General features: G+C 42.7%; 1 protein-coding gene and 1 pseudogene across 1 annotated transcript; one reads left to right on the top strand and one right to left on the bottom strand.

Moving 5' to 3' along the window:
* Positions 1-862: 862 nt before the first annotated feature.
* LOC112074079 (uncharacterized) lies at positions 863-13053 on the top strand (annotated as a pseudogene).
* Positions 13054-13555: 502 nt separating this feature from the next.
* LOC112074078 (mucin-6) lies at positions 13556-20938 on the bottom strand. Its single transcript, XM_070440377.1, has 9 exons — positions 20617-20938; positions 16628-16751; positions 16333-16498; positions 16106-16226; positions 15943-16024; positions 15673-15760; positions 15440-15570; positions 15169-15320; positions 13556-15057 (listed from the first exon to the last, which is right to left on the bottom strand). Exons 3-9 carry the CDS (start codon positions 16465-16467, stop codon positions 13574-13576), a joined length of 2193 nt encoding a protein of 730 aa, XP_070296478.1. The 5' UTR covers positions 16468-16498; positions 16628-16751; positions 20617-20938; the 3' UTR covers positions 13556-13573.
* Positions 20939-21970: the final 1032 nt, after the last annotated feature.

Here is a 21970-nt window from a genome sequence, read left to right as displayed (position 1 = left end):
TTGCACAACAGCATGTGAAATTTATTGTCAATCAGTGTTGCTTCCTAAGTGGACAGTTTGATTTCACAGAAGTGTGATTGACTTGGAGTTACATTGTGTTGTTTAAGTGTTTCCCTTTTTTTTTAGCAGTGTATGACAGAACTCTGCAGATCTCTGCCCCCTTTGGTAGTTCTATCTTGGCGGAAATAATGTTGTAGTTGGGGATGGAAATTTCAGCATTTTTGGTGGCCTTCCTAAGCCAGGGTTCAGACACGGCCAGGACATCAGGGTTGGCGGAGTGTGCTAAAGCAGTGATAAAACAAACTTGGGGAGGAGGCTTCTGATGTTAACATGCATGAAACCAAGGCTTTTACGGTTACAGAAGTCAACAAATGAGACGCGCCTAGGGAATAGTGTAGTGCTGGGGGCCACAGAGCCTGGGTTAACCTCTAGATCACCAGAGGAACAGAGGAGGAGTAGGATAAGGTACGGCTAAAGGCTATAAGTACTGGTTGTCTAGTGCGTTGGGTACAGAGAATAAAAGGAGCAGATTCTTGGGCGTGGTAGAATAGATTCAGGGATAATGTACAGACAAGGGTATGGTAGGATGTGAGTACAGTGGAGGTAAACCTAGGCATTGAATGACGTTGAGAGAAGGTTGTGTCTCTGGAGGCACAAGTTAAGCCAGATGAGGTCTCTGCATGTGTGGGGGGTGGGACAAAAGAGCTATCTAAGGCATGTTGACGGGACTGGGGGCTCTACAGTGAAATAAAACAATAAGAACTAACCAAAACAGCAGTAGACAAGTCATATTGACATTCGAGAGAGGCTGTGTGAGCCGAGTGATCATTTGAGTTTATCTATAACTTTCAAGGTTGTCATTAGATACACATTACAAACCCTGTGAAACCACAATTCAGGGACAAATCAGGCTGTTACCCAGGTGCAACAATGATACTCAGCAACATATCACATCTCACTGCAAACGAATGGCTTTCAGAGAAATGCTGGAGAGTCCACTTCAAAATGCCCTACAAGGTGGAAGTGAACGATGGACAGACTTGGTCAGCTCTGCCAGAAAACGAAGCAATCGAGAGAGACTTCTGTGACCCTTCTAAGATACACAGGTACAGTATGTTTTTATGTCATACTTAAAGGTAGACTCAGCGATATTACATAGATGCAGAAAATGAACAGCATAGTGGTTGAAGCGCGAGACTCAACTTCCCCGATGTTTGGTCCCGTGCTTCCACATTGTAACAGCATGAAGCAAACCCGTGCACATGTGCAGATTTAGTACTGTGTGTGACTGTCTTGCATCTCGCTCATCTCAATATCTGCGGTGCTGCTTGTGGCAATGTCATTTCCCCGAGTCTACCTTTAACTAGCAAAAGTATGTCAAACTGGAATAAGGTACAATATATATATATATATTTTTTCATTGACATTTTCTTATGCCTTCACAGTGAGGGATCAGACTGTGTGGATTTCGACTCCATGAGCCTTGGATTCAGTGAAGTTCGCCGTCTCCACAGTTTCCTCTGTGACCGAGCCCACATTCGTACTCACCACAGAGTGGGTGTGGTTCTGGGAGACGAGTACGGCAAATGGGTCCAGTACGCATCCATCGTAAGTGGTGTAAAACACTCAAACAGGCTGATTTGTTATGAGGACAATAATAGAGATAGTAAACTGTTATTCCCCTTGAATTTGAGTTTTTTTCTATAAATCACAGAAAGAGATGCACAGTGTGTCATCCATCACCAGTGAAGACCTTGAGAAAAGGTTCCAGGAGGATCAAAGTCTGTGGTGAAGTTCACTGCAGGCCAGCAGTCTTATGAGCTGAGTTTCAGAGGTAACACATTTCAAACTCTTGAAAAACATCCTACTGTAATAATAATAATTATTTGAGTTATAAGCGCTTTTGCACAAGTTAGTTAGTAAAAAAGGCCTACTCATTATACTCTTATACGCCTCAAATTCTAGTACTAAAATCGGCAGCAGGTAGCCTAGATGTCAGAGATGTTGAACGGTAACTGTAAGGATGCTGGTTCAAATGGTTCTTATTGTAATTACAGACATGACGCAATATAACGAAAGATTTGGTACTATAAGGATGGTCAGACGACGTCCTGTCTTTGTTTCAACTGTGGACGCACAAGCTGCAAGAAGCAGGTAATGTATGAATGGGAATGGACTGAGAATGGGTATATGTYCTGAATCGAGCCATTTCTATATTTACCTAATAGACACTCTTGATTGCTGACAGACTCCGCATAGGAGAAAGGGTTAAATACCAGTGCTTGTGTGAATAGTTGGTCTGTTCAGCTGTCTGACCCTTTGGTTGAATAAACTTGGTTTGAGCTTTTATAGTTGTCCGTTAATTTCTTCTTGGGTTATTTAGAACCGAACAGTAAAGACAAGACGTGGTGTTTTGTATCGCAAACAAGAGGGATTTATTTTCCATTGAGTATTTAAGTTGAGAACTAAGAGATTTTCTTGTTTGCGATACAAAAAAACTAACTTTTTTTCTTTGTGTTGTATATCAATATATATTTTCAGGCGAAATGGACCACGCAACCCCTCTCAGAATTTCAGAGCTGTTCCTGGATTTTGGGACAAGTCTGCGATACCTGACATTGGATACAGGGTAACTTGTTTACAGTGGCGTAAAGTTCTTTACTATYTATATTTTTGACCACTTTTACTTTACTACATTCCTAAAGAAAATKATGTACTTTTTTAGTCCATACATTTTCCCTGACACCCAAAAGTACTCTTTAGATTTGGAATGCTTAGCAGGTCAGGAAAATGGTCTAATTCACACAACTATCAAGAGAACATCCCTGGTCATCCTTACTGCCTCTGATCTGGCTGACTCACTAAACACATGCTTTGTTTGTAAATTATTTCTGAGTGTTGGAGTGTGCCCCTGGCTATCCATACATTTAAAAAACAAGACAATTATGCCGTCTGGTTTGCTCTATACGGTGCCTTCAGAAAATATTCAGACCCCTTTTTCCACATTTTGTTATGTTACATCCTTATTCTAAAATATATATTTTTCTCAATCTACACACAATACCCCATAATGTCAAAGCAAAAACAGGTTTTTAGAAATGTTTGCTAATTTATTAAAAATAAAAAATGGAAATATCACATTTTACTTAAGTATTCAGACTCGGTACTTTGTTGAAGCACCTTTGGCAGCGATTTACAGCCTCAAGTCTTCTAGGGTAGGACGTTACAAGGTTGGCACACCAGTATTTGGGGACTTTCTCCCATTCTTCTCTGCAGATCCTCTCAAGCTCTGTCAGGTTGGATGGGAAGCATTACTACACAGTTATTTTCAGGTCTCTAGAGATGTTAGATCGGATTCAAGTCCAGGCTGGTCCACTCAAGGACATTCAGAGACTTGTCCCGAAGCCACTCCTGCATTGTCTTAGCTGTGTGCTTAGGGACCCTAAGCACCTTGTCCTGTTGGAAGGTGAACTTTTGCCCCAGTCTGAGGTCCTGAGCACTCTGGAGCAGGTTTTCATCAAGGATCTCTCTGTACTTTGCTCCATTCATCTTTCCCTTGATTCTGAATAGTCTCCCAGTCCCTGCCGCTGAAAAACATCCCCACAGCATGATGTTGGCACCACCATGCTTCACTGTAGGGATGGTGCCAGGTTTCTTCCATACGTGATGTTTGGCATTCAGGCCAAAGAGTTCAATCTTGGTTTCATCAGACCAGATAATCTTGTTTCTCATGGTCTGAGAGTCTTTAGGTGCTTTTTGGCAAACTCCAAGCGGGCCATCATGTGCCTTTTACTGAGGAGTAGCTTCCGTCTGGCCACTCTACCACAAAGGCCTGATTGGTGGAGTGCTGCAGAGATGGTTGTCCTTCTGGAAGTTTCTCCCATCTTCACAGAGGAACTCTAGAGCTCTGTCAGAGTGACCATTGGGTTCTTGGTCACCTCCCTGACCAAGGCCTTTCTCCGTTTGACCGGGCGGCCAGCCCTAGGAAGAGTCTTGGTGGTTCCAAACTTCTTCCATTAAGAATGATGGAGGCCACTGTGTTATTAGGGACCTTCAATGGTGCAGGCATTCTTGGTACCCTTGCCCAGATCTGTGCCTCGACACAATCCTGTCTCGGAGCTCTATGGACAATTCCTTCAACCTCATGGCTTGGTTTTTGCTCTGACCATGCACTGTACATGTGGGATCTTTTTTAGACAGGTGTGTGCCTTTCCAAATCATGTCCATCAATTGAATTTACCACAGTGGGCTCCAATCAAGTTGTAGAAACATTAAGGATGATCAATGGAAACCGGATGCACCTGAGCTCAATTGTCATAGCAAAGGGTCTGAATACTTATGTAAATAAGGTATTTTTCTTTTTAATAAATGTGCAAACATTTGTAAAAATCTATTTTCACTTTGTTATTATGGGGTATTGTGTGTACTGCTGAGAAAAAAAACATTTAATACATTTTAGAATATTGTCTAACGTAACAAAATGTGGAAAAAGCAAGAAGTCTGAATACTTTCCGAAGGCACTGTATAAGGAACTTTAAATTATTATTTTGATAATTACATTTACTTTTAATACTTTGTATATTTAAAACTAAATACTTTAGACGTTTACTCAAGTAGGATTTTACTTGGTGACTTTTACTTGAGTCATTTTCTATTAAAGTACATTTACTTTTACACAAGTATGAGAATTGGATACATTTTCCACCACTGCTTGTTTACAAGACATTCTACTGATTTGGCTTGCAGGGAAATCTACTGTTAAAATTGCTTTTCATTTGGTTTCAGCTGTGACAACCTTTTTGTTTTCCCCTCCTGCAGACAGTCACTCTTCTGAGTTCTGACAGGGACTATCAGAAGGTCCAGAGACTTTTCAACAACACCATGAGGGGCTTCCAAATCACCAGCATCGAGAGGGTCCAAAACAGGACCTCTGGAAGTCTTCCAGTTGTAGTTTACATCAACTCTCACACACAATCCTAGCATGTTACTTCCAAAATGCTAAGTAAACCCTGGCTTGAATGTGATTATGGATAAGCGGTGTGTAGAAATGCTATATACAAAATATAAGGTGAACAGCTCCTAATTTAAAGTTTATTAGACAAAGAGAGACCTATACAGAATATGCTTATGAGAAGACAGACATGTTTCTCTAAGAAGTCCACATTAAATCTCTCCCCCTCAGAGGGGAGAGCTGACCTAAATACTCATTGCCTTATCTGTTTGCTGTTTCACTTTCTGTGCCATGTGCCAAAGCATTAAATCAGGGCAGAGACCTTGGGGTTGAATAGACTATACATTTGAAACATCTGAATCGCTTATTGACACCCATGGCCGAATTTATGTCTCAGGGCCTAGCTACCAGTTACTGAGAGCTGCTTTACGGTGACCTCTGGCCAACAGACGTACCTAGAGGCCAAATTTCAATAGGGAATAACCGTCCAAAAATATAATTCTTAACAGCAGCTAATGGTCATTTCTTCTTTCTCAGGAAAAAGAGTTTAATGAAGAAAAACAATGGGGGTAAAAACAGCAAGGAGCTACATCTCTTCCACGGAACGGACCCAAAACACGTAGACGCCATTTGCAGAGATAACTTCGACTGGAGCTGTGTGGAACCAATGGAACTGTGTATGGCGAAGGTACCTCATGTTAACAAACTGTCAGAAGTGTAGTCAGATTTTAGAAGCAGTCATGATCTCATTATAGTCTGTCATTTTGTTTTTACTGATGATCTTCTCTGTTTTTAAGGGAGTTACTTTGCCAGGATGCCAAGTACTCACACAGCTACACCAGCCACTCAGGAGTGAGTCCATGTTTGTTGTCGGGTGCTTGTTGGCGACCACACGGGGGAACTCGGACCTCCGTCCCCCCCTCCAAAAGGCGAGGGAAGCCCGAATCTCTATGACAGCTGTGTGGACAATGTCCTGAACCATCCATATATTGTGTTTTTGAAAAACACCAGGTGTACCCCGAGTTCCTCATCAAATACGATGATGGCGTCTTGCACTTGTCCTCTTTGGCTCCAGCTCCACCCAAGACTGTCTCTATCCAATCCACTTCCTTGACCCCAACATCCAACCGGATTCAAGCCACAGCTGCTGCTACCACATCGAAGAGGTCCATCCACTTTGAGTCCATCTAAAACTGCAGCCACACTTCCTCAATCCAACCATCTCTTCCCCTTCGTTTGTCCATTCTCCCAAAACCTGCCAACCCCATTGCATTCAGTCAATCTCCCATCTAAAGCCAGCCCCAAGTTCTCAATTGGTGGATACCACCCTAGGCCCAGATTCAATCGCTCATTTGCAAACCTCTCTCGCACACACTCACTACCCCAGCCAGCAACCCCCTCTCGTTCTCACTACCCCAGCCAGTACCCCTCTCGTACTCTCACTACCCCAGCCAGTACCCCCTCTCCTCTACTTCATTACCCCAGCCAGTACCCCCTCTCCTACACCACTACCCCAGCCACGCACCCCCTCTCGTACACCCACTACCCAGCCAGACCCCCTCTCGTGTGCTCACTACCCCAGCCAGTACCCCCTCTCCTACACTATTACCCCAGCCAGTACCCTCTCTCACATACTCACTACCCCAGCCAGTACCCCCTCTCCTAGACTCGCTACCCAAGCCAGCACCCCCTCTCCTACACTCACTCCCTCAGCCAGCACTCCCCCTGGCATACTTTCCCCTTTAACTGGCACCYTATYTCKGGCTCACACCCGCTCAACGACTACTACTCACACTCTCTCTGCCAGCAGTACCTCTCMCCCACTATCCCCTTCATACTCATTGAGCACACCTTACCACACACTTTCTCACTCATCATACACCCCCACTTACACACAAACTCTCTCACACACTTCCCCCTCCACGTCAAGCAATTCTCCAAGCACACTCTCCCCCTCAGCAAGCAACCCATCTCGGGTGTTCTCTCCCTCGACAGGTGCCTTCTATCGTCCACTATCTACCACAACAAGCACCACTAGATCTCCTCCTGAGTCACTGTAYAGTGTTCCAACAGCTCAAAGGAGGGACACCAAAGAAAAAAACAAATGCCTTCTGCAATAACTTGCCTTTGTCAGGGTGGAGCAGTAAGTAGAATGTTTTGATGGCGAACTTCAAATCTTCAAAACAGAAAATGTATTAAAATTATGAAGGATAATGCATTTGCAAATTAAAGATGTAGTATAGCTGTGTATCTTTACCTGTAGGGGCTTAACAATAGTAAAGCTGTTCACAACGAAGCAGACGTTTGTAATTTGATGAGCATGTTTCCTTTACTCAGGTCTGCTGACACAGTCCATACATTTTGTAAATGAAACAAGTTTGATTTCTGTGTTTTAAACTCATAAAACCATTGATTCTGGATGTTTTTTGGACAAGTCTACTCTTTTCTAAGAGATTTTCAAACACCTGTGATGGAAAAATTATGTATTCACCTTATTTGTTGGATATTTAACAATTATTTCCCTAAACAGTGAGATATCTGTCCTGCTGATGCTGAGTTTTATGGTGTCCACTCTAGCTTTCTTGTGATAAAACCTACAGCTGGCATTCCAGTGACAGGATGTGGGGTGGTTGTAACTGGGATAGAGAGGAGTGGAACAAAGGCCTCAATGGTTCTTAGACATCCTGACCTGGGAAATTAGGCCAGGGTCGGGGGTTAAGATAACGCCAGGGGCAGATAAAGACAGGATGAGCCCAAAGTGGCTTACGGTGCCCCCCAGTCTATATGGGAGGGGTGGAACCAAGCATTTTGGGTATTAGCTATATGAACTGTGCATTATGTGTATGATTCAGACTCTCAGCCAGTAAAGACTGGTRGGCTGACGGTCTCATTATTGCAATAATTAATCAATATTAAATTAAGATGATTGTTTGAAGAAATGACCAAGTCTCTCTCAGGACTGAATTTCCACAACACAATGTCAGAAATGTCTTTATTGACATTAAACTGAATCAATGACTCACTACTGCTGCTCCTGTGTGTCTAGCAGGCCTATTGTGATGTAAATGAAGGTTCCACATGCCACTGGGACAGAGTTCAATGTGACGTATTTAAAAGGGTGTGTTCCATTGCCTGTTTGTTATACTTGGCTACCTTCATAATAGGGGAGTGGTTACATATGCTGTAAGTTTCATTTAGTCAGAAATGGTTTTGTCGCATGCTGGTCACCTGTTTTGTAGTTAATGAAGGGCAAAGTTCTACTTCAGATTTGACAATATATGTACAGTTTTGCGAGKGMCAACAGCCAGGTGTCCTATGGTGACTGACATGGATAYAACAGCTCTGATCTACAAGGTCCTCTGTGCCCAWRATGGGTYCTTTGAGCTGGGAGAATTACGTGCCAACATTAGCACGATGGAAGATGACCTGGAAAGTGTTTTAGGGAATCAGGAGATGTTTACCAGGGCTGTCTCTAAGGGAAACAAACTGATAGTTGCCAAGACGAAGATGAGGTTATGCAGAGCTAATGGATGTAGTGGCTGCAGCAATTTACACCTGTGTAAGTTTTATCTGTATGGAACATGTCCATCCAATGAGAGGTAAACTTTTTTTACTTTACTGTTTGTTTTTACTCCGGAAGTTATTTACCCGTCATATTACTTCTATTAATTCTACTATTATTTCTGAAATGTTCTAAATGCATGTGGACTTACAGAATGTGACAGGTAATGCACTACAGTACAAATGTCAATTGCTACAGGTTCATGGCAGTTTGTAGATTTGACATTTAAGGAAAACCTAATATATGTTTTAAAGAGCTTAATAAGAAATCGCCTCTCGTTCTTGTGATTTCCAGACAAGGATGCCGTCTCTGCCATGAGATGACATCAGAGCATAACATCAGAGTCCTGAGAGAGCATTATCTGGAGGAACTGGACAGGAAGGAGCTTTGTACATTACTGCTGCAGAATGACAACGCCCTTTTACCCCCAGTATGTGCGTTATAGGCATTCGGGAAGGATTCAGACCCCTTGACTTTTTCCACATTTTGTTACGTCACAGCCTTATTCTAAAAARATTAAAAATAATTATCCTCAATAAACTACACACAATACCCCATAATGACGAAGAAAAAACAGTTTARACATTTTTACAAATGCATTAAAAAGAAAAAGCAGAAATACCTTTTTTACAAACGCATTCAGACCCTTTGCTATGAGACTCTAAATTGAGCTCACATGCATCCTGTTTCCATTGATCATCCTTGAGATGTCTCTACAACTTGATTGGAGTCCCCCTGTGGTAAATTCAAYTGATTGGACATGATTTGAAAAGGCACACACCTGTCTATATAAGGTCACACTGTTGGCAGTGCATGTCAGATCCAAAACCAAGCCATGAGGTGGAAGGAATTAGAGAGAGAGAGCCGCCATCATTCTTAAATGGAAGAAGTTTGGAACCACCAAGACTTTTCCTAGAGCTGCACGCCCATCCAAGCTGAGCAATTAGAGAAGAAGGGCCTTGGTCAGGGAGGTRACCAAGAACCCGATGGTCACTCTGACAGAGCTCCAGAGTTCCTCTGTGGAGATGGGAGAACCTTCCAGAAGGACAACCATCTCTGCAGCACTCCACCAATCAGGCCTTTGTGGTAGAGTAGCCAGATGGAAGCCACTCCTCAGTAAAAGGCCCATAACAGCCTGCTTGGAATTTGCCAAAAGGCACCTAAAGGACTCTCAGACCAAGAGAAACAAGATTATCTGGTCTGATGACATCCAAGATTGAACTATTTGGCCTGAATGCCAAGCGTCACGACTGAAGGAAACCTGGCGCCATCCCTACGGTGAAGCATGGTGGTGGCAGAATCATGCTTTGGGGATGTTTTTAAGTGTCAGGGACTGGGAGACTAGTCAGGATCGAGGGAAAGATGAATGGAGCAAGTACAGAGAGATCCTTGATGAAAACCTGCTCCAGAGTGCTCAGGACCTCAGACTGGGGCGAAGGTTCACCTTCCAACAGGACAACGACCCTAAGTACACAGCCAAGACAACGCAGGGGTGGCTTCGGGACAAGTCTCTGAATGTCCTTGAGTGGCCCAGCCATAGCCCGGACTTGAACCCGATCTAACATCTCTGGAGAGACTTGAAAATAGCTGTGCATAGATGCTCCCGATCCAACCTGCCAGAGCTTGAGAGGATCTGCAGAGAAGAATGGGAGAAGACTCAAGGCTGTAATCGCTGCCAAAGATGCTTCAACAATGTACTGAGTAAAGGGTCTGAATAATTATGTAAATGACATATTTCCGTATTTTTCTAAAAACCTGTTTTTGCTTTGTCGGTATTGGGTGTAGATTGATGAGGGGGAAAAAATAATTAATCAATTTTAGAATAAGGCTGTAACGTAACACAATGTGGAAAAAGTCAAGGGGTCTGAATACTTTCCGAATGTTTATGTCAGCCACTTTTCAATTACATTGAATTCACACTTAAAGATGCAACGCCAGCAGGGAACATGAGCTGATTCTTACTTTTGATTCACAGGCATTGTATATTCAATGTGTATTTCCCCACGTCCAAATTTACTACTGATGAATGCACAGACTTGAGGCTATCATCCAAGTATGTGTACTAAACTGAGCGTGTAAAAATGATGTATTTTAATTGGGAATTTGAATATCTATAAAAATGATGTATTTGAATTGGGACTGATGCACTTAAACAGAGTTTGCACTTATCCAATGTCCTTATCAAGCCCTCATCAGGAGTGGTCTGTATTTGTCTCCAGGTTTGCTTCACATACAACAAAGGTAGTGGAGAGTATGGCTATTGTCCTGACAAAGGGAGCTGCAGAAGACTCCACGTCTGTGAGCGCTACATTACAGGAACCTGTGCTGCAGACGTSGACTGTGGCAGGTCTCACGACTTCTACGAGCCCCACCCACTCAACACCCTGCAGCAGAGGGGAGTACCTAATGAACTGGTGGCATCCATATTGTCCACCTACCGCAACATCCAGGCAATCGGGCATACTAATGATGCTAGTAACACGCTTTGGTAAGAGACCTTGTAGAGTAGACTACAGTAACCTCGGTCCCCGGGATCACTTTGCTATTGGATATGAATTAGGAGAGAGAGCTGCCAGGTGGATAAGATTATACTGTACTGATTGTATTTTATTATAATGCTGTCTAACTTTCTCTACTCATCCTCAGCAAAAAAGACTCTGATGACTGCCTGCTGAAATCCAAAGCTTTACCCAGTCACTGGGATAAATCTTCAGTACCTGAAACTGGATTCAAGGTTCATTATCACTTTTTAACTCATAAGATCTTCAATCTGGTCAGAAGGCAGTGCATTATAAAGCTATTACATTGGTAAAGGTATGTTCTTTTCAAATGCATTCTCTCTAGAGGGTTGCTCTGCAGAGTTCCTCAGCTGAGCACAAGAATATTCTGGATCTTTTCCATCATACTATGACTGGCTTCAGTGTGAAGAGTATTGAGAGGGTGCAGAATCGGATCCTGTGGGAGGTCTTTTCGTGGTAAGAATCACAACTCCTCATGCCAAAAGAAATGTAATCTACCCAAGAAATATGTTCATATTGTCTGCATTAATCAAAGCAGTTACAACATAACATATACAAACAGATGTAACATGTTAATGGTAACTGGTACTTAGATTCTAGTAGCAAACGAGCAGACACTCGCAAATGCTGAGGTGGCATGCCAATAAAGATACTGACAAATGAATCTGTTGTTCCTCTCCCAAGGCAAGGAGATGTGATGAGAAAGACAAACGCAGGGAAGGACAATGAGAAGCAGCTCTTCCATGGAACAGACTCCAAACACGTGGACGCTATATGCCTGCAGAACATAGACTGGAGGATCGGTGGAACACAAGGAACACCCTATGGGCAAGGTGAGTTCTGTATTTTATGTGATATTTAATAGATTAAGTTTATATAAGAATTTGTTATGTTACGTGGAAATGGCATTGGACAACACCTTTTTTTCTATTCTTTCACGTCACATTGTGGAAATACAGTGGAAAAGTTGACAGAACAAATGTCTTTGTAATGTCACACTGTCACTGTGATTGTTCTAATTCTAACCCATCTCTTTCCAGGAAGCTACTTTTCTAAGGATGCCAAGTTCTCCCACAGCTACACCAGCCAGTCAGGAGTCAGGTCCATGTTTGTTTGTCGTGTGCTGGTGGGAAATTACACGCAAGGACACTCCAGCTACCTCTGCCCCCCTTCAAAAGATGGAAGTCACACCATTTCCTATGACAGCTGTGTGGATGATATCTACAACCCCTCTGTATTTATGGTGGTCGGGAAGCACCAGGTTTACCCAGAGTACCTTATTCAGTACAGGGAAGGGTCCAGGCCTGAGACCTATGTTCCATCATCTAACTTTGTCCAAAACCAGAGCCACCACAAAATGCACTGGCAACCTATTCCAGTCATGCTACACTCACAAGCCACCCCTGTGCTGCCCAACAATGCAAGGTTCAGATCTCCTTGCCCAACAGGACAGAGAACCCCCAGGCCTACCTTGACACATGCTTCTGCACAGTTTGGCTCCCTGAACTCCTTGACACATCCATTGTTTCAGCCAGGTCTGATGACTTACGTCTCTCATCCACCACCCTGGGTCGGCTCTATGACCTCCATACCACGCGCACCTCCATCAAGGACAAGAAGATCACAGTTTACTAAAATGAAAGCAAAAAGTAAATCTATGGCATCACTAGATAATCTATAAATCTTGGTAGTCAATTTTTTCTTTTGAAATTTAGGGGGAAATTACCTTTTTATGTATAAATAAATTGTATTTATGGACTTTATTTTAAAATGTGTCCTTTTTAGCTGTTGGTAGAGCATGGCGCATGTAATACCAGGGTAGTGGTTTTTATTCCCTGGACCACCCATACGTAAAGTGAATGCATGCATGCATGTCTGTAAATCACTTTGGATAAAAGARTCTGATAAATGGCATATCATGTAGTTCAGACAGTGTTGACAAAATAATCAGAATTGGGCTGCCTGTGTAAATGCAGTCATGGTTGTTTCTGAATGCACAACTGCATWAAAAAAAAAAAAGTMTACTTTTTAAGGTGTTTTCTTCCCCCTAGGGGTGATGTTGCTGAACTGCACCCTACTTCTTCTGCATTACTCCACACCATTAGTCAAACAAACATCCAGTCAATTACTTTCTATTGGTCATTTAGTTTATTTAGTTGAATACACAGAAAACACAGAAATCCAACTACTTTACAAAATGTGTCAGCAGACCAGAAGTCCCAGAGTAAAGGAAACGTGCTCATGATATTCCTTTTTACTAGTTGAACGTCACAGAAGACTGCTGAGGGGAGAACGACTCATAATAATGGCCAAAACGAAGGAAATTGAATGGCATCAAACACCTGGAAACTATGAGTTTGATACCATTCCACCTATTCCACTCCAGTCATTACCACAAGACTGTTCTCCCAAATTAAGGTGTCACCAACCTCCTGTGTTGAACATCATTCTGGTTTGTTGTAAGGGTTGCAAGGGTTTAACACACCAACTATGCATATTTAACATGAAAATGCAATTATCATTCAGAAACACTACAAATTGTCAACAGGTTGAGCTTTGACCACCAAAATGTTTAATTAACTCCTGCACTCTAGATGATGTGATAGTAGCAGATGTGTCAGAAGTAGTGGTYGATGTGGAGTGGTGAGACCCCAAAAGCGTGGAAGAGTCTGTGGAAGTGGGGGTGTATGATGAGTGAGAAGGTGTGTGGTAAGGTGTGCTCAATGAGTATGAAGGGGATAGTGAGTGAGAGGTACTGCTGGCAGGGAGACTGTGAGTAGTGGTCGTTGAGCTGGTGTGAGCCTGAGCGGGTGTGTCAGTTGAACGGGAAAGTGTGCGAGAAGGGGGGCTGGCAGGGGTAGTGAGTGTGCGAAAGGGGTTGCTTGAGCGAGTGAGTGTGCGAGTGTGGGCAGTGCCAGGGGTAATGAGTGTGCGAGAGGGGGCACTGACCTGATGGATCGTGGAGTGTGCGAGAGGGGGTACTGGCTGGGGTAGTGGTGTACGAGAGGGGGTAGTGGGTGTACGAGAGGGGTAGTGGGTGTACGAGAGGGGGTACTGGCTGGGGGAGTGAGTGTGCGAGGGGGGTACTGGCTGGGGTAGTGGGTGTACGAGAGGGGTACTGGCTGGGGTAACGCGTGATAAGACAGGGGCTAGCTGGGGTAGTGGGTGTACGAGAGGGGGTACTGGCTGGGGTAGTGGTGTACTGGCTGGGGTAATGCGTGTATGAGAGGGGTACTGGCTGGGGTAATGCGTTACGAGAGGGGGTACTGGCTGGGGTAACGCGTGTATAAGACAGGGTACTAGCTGGGGTAATGCGTGTATAAGAGGGGGTACTGGCTGGGGTAGTAGTGTATAAGAGGGGGTGCTGGGTGGGGTATTGGGTGTACGAGAGGGGGTGCTGGCTTGGGTAATAAGTTTATGAGGGAGTTTGCTGAATGAGGGAATGTAAGACCAATTAGCTTGGCCTAGGGTGGTATCCACCAATTGAGAACTTGGGGCTGGCTTCATGATGACTGCAGATTGACTGAATCCCAATGAGGTTTGGGCAGGTTTTGGGAGACGTGAAGGGGGAAGAGAATTGGTTGGATTAGAGAAAGTGGTGGCTGCTTGAGATGGATTCAAAGTGGAAGTGGATGGAACTCGAGAGTTTGACAGCGTAGCAGCAGCTGCTGCTTGAATCCGGTTGGATGTTGGGTATTGGACTATGTAAGTGGATTGGATAGAGACAGTTTTGGGAGGAGCTGGAGCCGAAGAGGACAAGTGCATGACGCCATCATCATACCTGATGAGGAACTCAGGGTACACCTGGTGCTTTTCAAACACCACATATATGGATGGGTTCAGGACATTGTCCACACAGCTGTCATAGAAAGTGGGATTTCCCTCGCCTTTTGGAGGGGGGCGACGGAGGTCCGAGTTCCCTAGTGTGTAGTCACCAACAAGCACCCGACAAACAAACATGGACCTCACTCCTGAGTGGCTGATGAAGCAGTGTGAGTACTTGGCATCCCTGGCAAAGTAACTCCCTTAAACAAACAGAGAAGATCATCAGTAAATATAAATGACTGACTATAAATGAGATCATGACTGCTTCTAAAATCTGACTACACTTCTGACAGTTKGTTAACATGAGGTACCTTCGCCATACACAGTTCCATTGGTTCCACACAGCCTCCAGTCGAAGTTATCTCTGCAAATGGCGTCTACGTGTTTTGGGTCCGTTCCGTGGAAGAGATGTAGCTCCTTGCTGTTTTTACCCCCATTGTTTTTCTTCATTAAATCTCTTTTCCTAAAAAAACAGGGGTAAAAACATTAGCTGCTTCCTCATAATCTTGTTCAAGCCAGGCTTTACATAGTAGTTTGGAAGTAACATGCTAGGATTGTGTGTGAGAGTTGATGTAAACATACCACTGGAAGACTTCCCAGAGGTCCCTGTTTTGGACCCTCTCGATGCTGGTGATTTGGAAGCCCCTCATGGTGTTGTTGAAAAGTCTCTGGACCTTCTGATAGTCCCTGTCAGAACTCAGGAGAGTGACTGTCTGCAGGAGGGGAAAACAAAATAGTTGTCACTGCTTAAACAAAACGTTGAACACTAACCTTCCTGTAAGCCTAAGCAGAATAACCACATGTAAACAAGTGACCTTATATCCAATGTCAGGTATGGCAGACTTGTCCCAAAATCCAGGAACATCTCTGAAATTCTGAGAGGAGTTGCATGTTCTATTTGTCCTGAGGATAAATATAGAAGGRAACATGACATACAACACTAAGAAAATAAGTAGCTCAATTGAATACCTATATTTATTTCTCCACTTATTATCCAAATATTGATTATGCAATTGTGAGTGTTTATTAGGTTAAATACAGAACATGGTGACCATCCTCTTAGTTCCTCCTCATCCGTACATTACCTGCTGTCTGCAGTTGAAACAAACACAGGATGACGCCTGACCATCCTTACAGTACCGTATCTTTTGTTTTTTTGCATCATGTCTGTAATTATGAGAATAACTATTTGAACCATGTCTGTTGTAAATTAAATATATTTTGTGCAAGAGTGTTGATGTGTTATACCTCTGAAACTCAGCTCATAAGACTGCTGGCCTGCAGTGAACTTCACCACAGCACTTTGATCCTCCTGGAACCTTTTCTCAAGGTCTTCACTGGTGATGGATGACAATCTGTGCATCTCTTTCTGTGATTTATAGAAAAAAACTCAAATTCAAGGSGAATAACAGTTTACTATCTCTATTATTGTCCTCATAACACATCAGCCTGTTTGAGTGTTTTACACCACTTACGATGGATGCGTACTGGACCCATTTGCCGTACTCGTCCTCCCAGAACCACGCCCACTCTGTGGTGAGTACGCACATGGGCTCGGTCACAGAGGAAACTGTGGAGGGACGGTGAACTTCACTGAATCCAAGGCTCATGGCTTCAAACTGTACACACTTGGATCCCTCGCTGGGAAGCCATAAGAAAATGCCAATGGTAAAGCAACCAATCCCCATTGCCAATTCCAATACCAAGAATGTACTTCATTCACACTTTGAAATATTTGTATCTAGTTGAATATGATATAACATACTGCACCTTTGTATCTTAGAAGGGTCACAGAAGTCTCTAGATCGTTGTTTTTCTGGCAGGGCAAAYGAAGTCTGAACGTTCTTCACTTCCCAATTGTAGGGCCTTTTATAGTGGATGCTCCGGCATTAATCTGAACAGACGTTAGGTTTATATAACAGACGTTACAGTTATGTAACAGTGTGTCATGAGACTCGTGTTAGCCAGAAGGACAACAGAATATCTTGCCATGGCCTCCATTCACAAAATCGATGCTAGTCTTCTACTGTTGCTTTGAAAGGTTTATCAAATAAAGCACAACATAGTGCATTATTGTGGATGTACAGTACATGGTTGTATGTTGTCCTATGAGGAGGATATGGTATTGTGTATCTACTGACAACCTTTAGATCTAGATAAACTCATATCCAGCCAGCTATCCTGGATTCTGCCTGAGTAAAAAAAGGGGAAAAAAGTTCCCCTGATCTCAGGTGTTCTACCAAAGCAAACGTGGGAAAATTAAACATCCCAGCAACGCTCTCCCTCTTTAACTTTACCTCCTTGTTTGCAGTACCCCTTGACAAAGAACAGCCAGATCTCATTCCTCACCGTAAACAAACAAACAACTCGAGGTGCCATAAAAGAAATGCACCCCTCCCCAATGTTAATATTTTCAAACGACCCTCCCCTTGTACTGCAGAAAAAGTGAACACCCTCTCCCTTATAGAGTTAACAAAAAAAAATGTACGTCCACAAATAACAATAACTGCAGCGACCCTGTGTTTATAAACCTGGATATCAACTTTGCCACTTCAGCATGCTTTTGTGGCACAGTCGATGGCTACGGGCCAGAAGGTTGAGGGTTTGCCGACCATCACGGACAAATTAACTCTCCCTTCCTGTTTCATTAGACCTACACTACGACCAGAACCAGCTGCAGACAATGATCAGCTAAATGGAAATCTGATTTTCAAAATGTTTATGCTATAATTATATTTGCAACAAATTTTCCACCAACAGGTTTCGTACCAATGCACCACAACCAATAAGGAAAGCATACCTACTGGGCACAAACTGGTTGAATCAACGTTGTTTCAATGTAATTTGTCAACGTATTGTGACATGGAATCTATGTTTAAAATACATTGGATTTGCAAAAAGTAATCAACGTAAACTGTTGTTTTGAGGGTGAAATTTCAACCACAGGATTATGTCATCATGGTTACCAATTTTCAACATTGTCAAACTTCGTATGAAATATTTTGAATTTGTACCTTTGAAACAAAGTTATTTCCACTATAAGAAAAAAACTATAGGCTGGGCAGCACCTCCTACTGGAGAATTAATATATCTACAGCTACCATTTGGTTTTCCATCCAGGGTTTTAATCAAGCCCAGCYCTGCTTATGTTTGATATTTGTCACTGACTACTACCAATGTGCTATCGTGAGAATGATTATTACACATGCTCCAATTAAAAATATAATATCATTCACTATCGAAGTCATTTCAGAGAGAAGATTTAACTGATCAAATGAAATGTAACCATACTTGAGTGAATCATATATCATTAAATGATACTATTTAGGCTATAGCATTTGCGAAGTCATCAAAAGCTATTGTTTCTATTCTAACCCAGGATTCAACTAAAAATAGACAATAAATATAGGCCTAAGGGTTTAAGATTTGGTTGATTTCAAAGTTAATATGTTGCTCACATCTCCATCTCAACCAAAAATCAAAGTAAAATAATATGACTAAACGCCATCAAACTTTATTGAAAGTGCATTTAAAGTTTGATTTGATTTTGTCCAACTCTTTAACTTAGATTTTTGGTTGAGATGGAGATGTGAATCCAACATATCAATTATTAATTTGTAGACAAACTGTAATTAAAGCCAGACTAAGTCAGTGGCACTGATGGAACTATCCAAGCAGAATATAATTCTCCTTCAAATGTTCATATTTGGTTGTGTTGACAAACAAACACAATTAAAAATCACTTTTGCAATAGAGTAAATAGCTGTTTGAAAAAATGGAGACAATTAGAGATCACTGAATTGCACTGGTGTTTTTTGTACAGTATGTATAAACAAGTAATAGTCAGCATATATTTTCATATTTGCCCTTTTAATATAAAGTTTATAAATATGTTAAAAACTTCCAGTGAGAGTATCAGAACAACTCTGGAGGGTGGCCTTTATCTCAAGACATTCACAGCTAAACTACAACAGCGTTTCTGACTCATTCTGCCAATCACCTGACAATTACTAGAAAAGAGGAAGTGTGTTTCACAGTAATACCATTTCAGAGGAGAGAAATAAAGAAATGGTCGATTGTGAGGCCATTTGGGAACCTATTACTCACAGTGAGACACTTTCTGCAGAAGTGAGATTAGTAAAAAATATATATATATTTTTAAATACCAGCTTAAAACAAACCTTCCATAGTTGGCTGTAGAAAATAAAATGGTAGATTGTGAAACTAATAATGATGAGGCAGTGTGAAAAGGCCTATCCCATAAGAGTGATTTCTGTCTCAAATGGTTGAGAATGTGGGATTCATTCAACAATTCCGAAAAACCTAGGTCACACTTTACATTATGTTGCACTGATATGTGAACAGGAATTTCTCAACTGAATTGCTCTGTAAATAAACCCATCTCTCATAGCAAAAGTTTGATTTAGTCCTATTCTTTAACTTAGATTTTTGGTTGAGATGGAGACACGAATCCAACATATCAATTATACATTTGTAGACAAACTGGAATTAAAGACTAAGTCAGTAGTACAGATGGAACTATCCAAGCAGAAGATACATCTCCTTCAAATGTCTGTATTTGGTTGTTTCTAATTTTGTCAGAAAGTTGTTTTCATTTCAAGTTAAAGTGTACTGTTAGCTAGCTAGCTAATGTTAGCTGGCTGGCTGGCTGGCTAGCTAGGTAACGTTACGTGTATGATCTGTGTAGTAATATTATTAGAATCTCAGAGCCATTTGCATTGCTAGTTATAGCCTAACACCTTGCCCAAACCGGCTGCGCGCGTGCGCCATCGTGCGCTATCGTGCATTCATTTATTTTACCCCCCCACACCAAACGCGATCACGACACGCAGGTTAAAATATCAAAACAAACTCTGAACCAATTACATTAATTTGGGGACAGGTCGAAAAGCATTAAACATGTATGGTAATTTAGCTAGTTAGCTTGCACTTGAGAGAGCAGGTATTATGCTTTCTTGAATGACTGTGCCTGCTGGAAGGATGCGGTTATATTATTATAAAACGATTTGGGAGAGAATGATAATCCGCAAAAGACAAGGCATCAGAGTATCAAAACTTAAAATACAGCCAGACTGGCATGCTACTATGTGTTCTATACCTAATAAACTGTCGAGAGTAGACTCAAAGCATTTCGCTAAACCAGCAAAACATCTGCTAAACACGTGTATGTGACAAATAAAATTGGATTTGATTTGAAATGATCTGAATGGAATGAAATATTTTTTTTTAAATCACAGGGCTTTTGTGCCGTTATTCAAATAGGATTTTCACTGCAGTATCAAATCACATGTTATTTGTCACATGCGCCGAATACAACAGGTGTAGACCTTACAGTGAAATGATTACTTACAAGCCCTTAACCAACAATGCAGGTTTAAGAAAAATACGTGTTAAGTAAAAAACAATAAACAAAAAAGTTTAAAAAGTACCATCAACACTGATATAGGAGTGGCGCATGTAAGCAGATGAGGAAATGTTGGTAGGTTGCAAGAAATGTTGAAGTAAAACCTTCAAACGGGTCAATGTAAACCAGGGGGAAAAAGCACTACCATCCCCTGTGCCCATCAAAAACCACGAACCCTCCCCAAAGCAATAAAAATGTTAGACAACGCTGCCCGATTTTGGACCCCTTCTAAAGTGATCATGGAGGGCATGAACTAAATGTTAGAATAACAATTAATGTAAATTAATTTGGACAAAAAACTTTCTGTACATCATAGATATATATGTATGCTTACCTTCCACTACTATTATTGCAGTCCCCTAATAGAGCAAATGTACACAGGAGAAAATAATTTCAACCATCATTAAATCATTGCGGTTTGTATCATCTAACTTTCGTTTTACCAATAATACGTTTGTTTCCGTTGTAGTACACTCAACCCATTCCGTACAAATTTGCTGCGACATTCAAACGAGGCTGCAAAGAAAACTAATGGGACTGTAGCGACTGTGTTGACTTCAAAATCTGGGGTATGAACTACGTTTCTATTCAAGCGTTGATCGACATGGTAATGGCTCTATAGTATTGGAGAAAAGTAGAAAAAACTGACTCTCCGTTACATCTTGACGTGTCATGCCGTAACGTACAGCACGCATAAAGCAACTATTTCTGTCTTACAATCTCTCTCCAACAGGTGCAGCACTTCTCTCATCGTTTAAAAACAAGAAATGGACAGTGATGGGGTAAGGGGGATACCTAGTCATTTTATGCGTCATCACTGCGAGCATCATGACTCTCAAAGCCCCTGTTAACTTCTGAAGATCACTTTAGCACCGCCCTAAAAAACGATTCAAATTCGACACAAACCTTCAAATAAGTATGTAATGACACATTATATAAACTCTTTATAGTGTTTTATTTACACTTTAGAGGTGATAAGTTGGACAGATCGAGTGAAAAAAAGCAGTTTTGCCACACACATCTCTCCTTCTCACTACCACGCATTAGTTTCGCTTCCCCACCCGCCATTTTTAAAAAGACCCGACGGAGCTCGTTGCCTTCTTGAATCATGCAGAAACGGGCAGCGTGGAGTTCATGTAATTGATTCTGTTGGAAAGTGGAGAAATTGTGCTTTACAAAGCTTCATTGTAATGGCATGCGGGTGCGAAAGGGCAGAAAGGGTGTGACAAGGCGGAGCGGACAATGACTAGGGGAGCGGGAAGGAGGACGGGGGTGCGCAAGGGCAAGGCAGCGTGCCGGACCTAGGGCCTGGGGGAGCTGGAGGGGAGGGAGGGCAGTACGGGAGCGGGGTCAGGCCCAAGGGGGAGCCAGGCGAGGGAGAGCGGGGCGGCGGGAAGCGGGCGGGTGAATGAGCCGAGAGGGGCTAAGCAGGTGCCAGGGGGGGACGGGGCCGCGGCCGGAGCAACGCAGAGGAAGGGAGTCCGGCCGGCACAGCGCGGGGGCGAGGAGCGGAGGGCGGCCGAGGGCGGACCACCCCCCTTCTTCCCCGCAGGGACGGGTCGTTTGTGGGGTGGGGGGAGGCGGTGGAGTGGGGGGTGTGACGCCTGGAGGGTTCCGATTGTGCGGTCGGCGGTAGGGAAGGGCGTAGGGCCAGGGCGCGGACGGTCGGGGGGGAGGGGGGAAGGTTT

This window comes from Salvelinus sp. IW2-2015, unplaced genomic scaffold (genome assembly GCF_002910315.2).
Source record: "Salvelinus sp. IW2-2015 unplaced genomic scaffold, ASM291031v2 Un_scaffold2485, whole genome shotgun sequence".
NCBI lineage: Eukaryota > Metazoa > Chordata > Actinopteri > Salmoniformes > Salmonidae > Salvelinus > Salvelinus sp. IW2-2015.
Note: the sequence above shows the minus strand (reverse complement) of the source record. Positions and strands in the feature narration are given on the sequence as shown.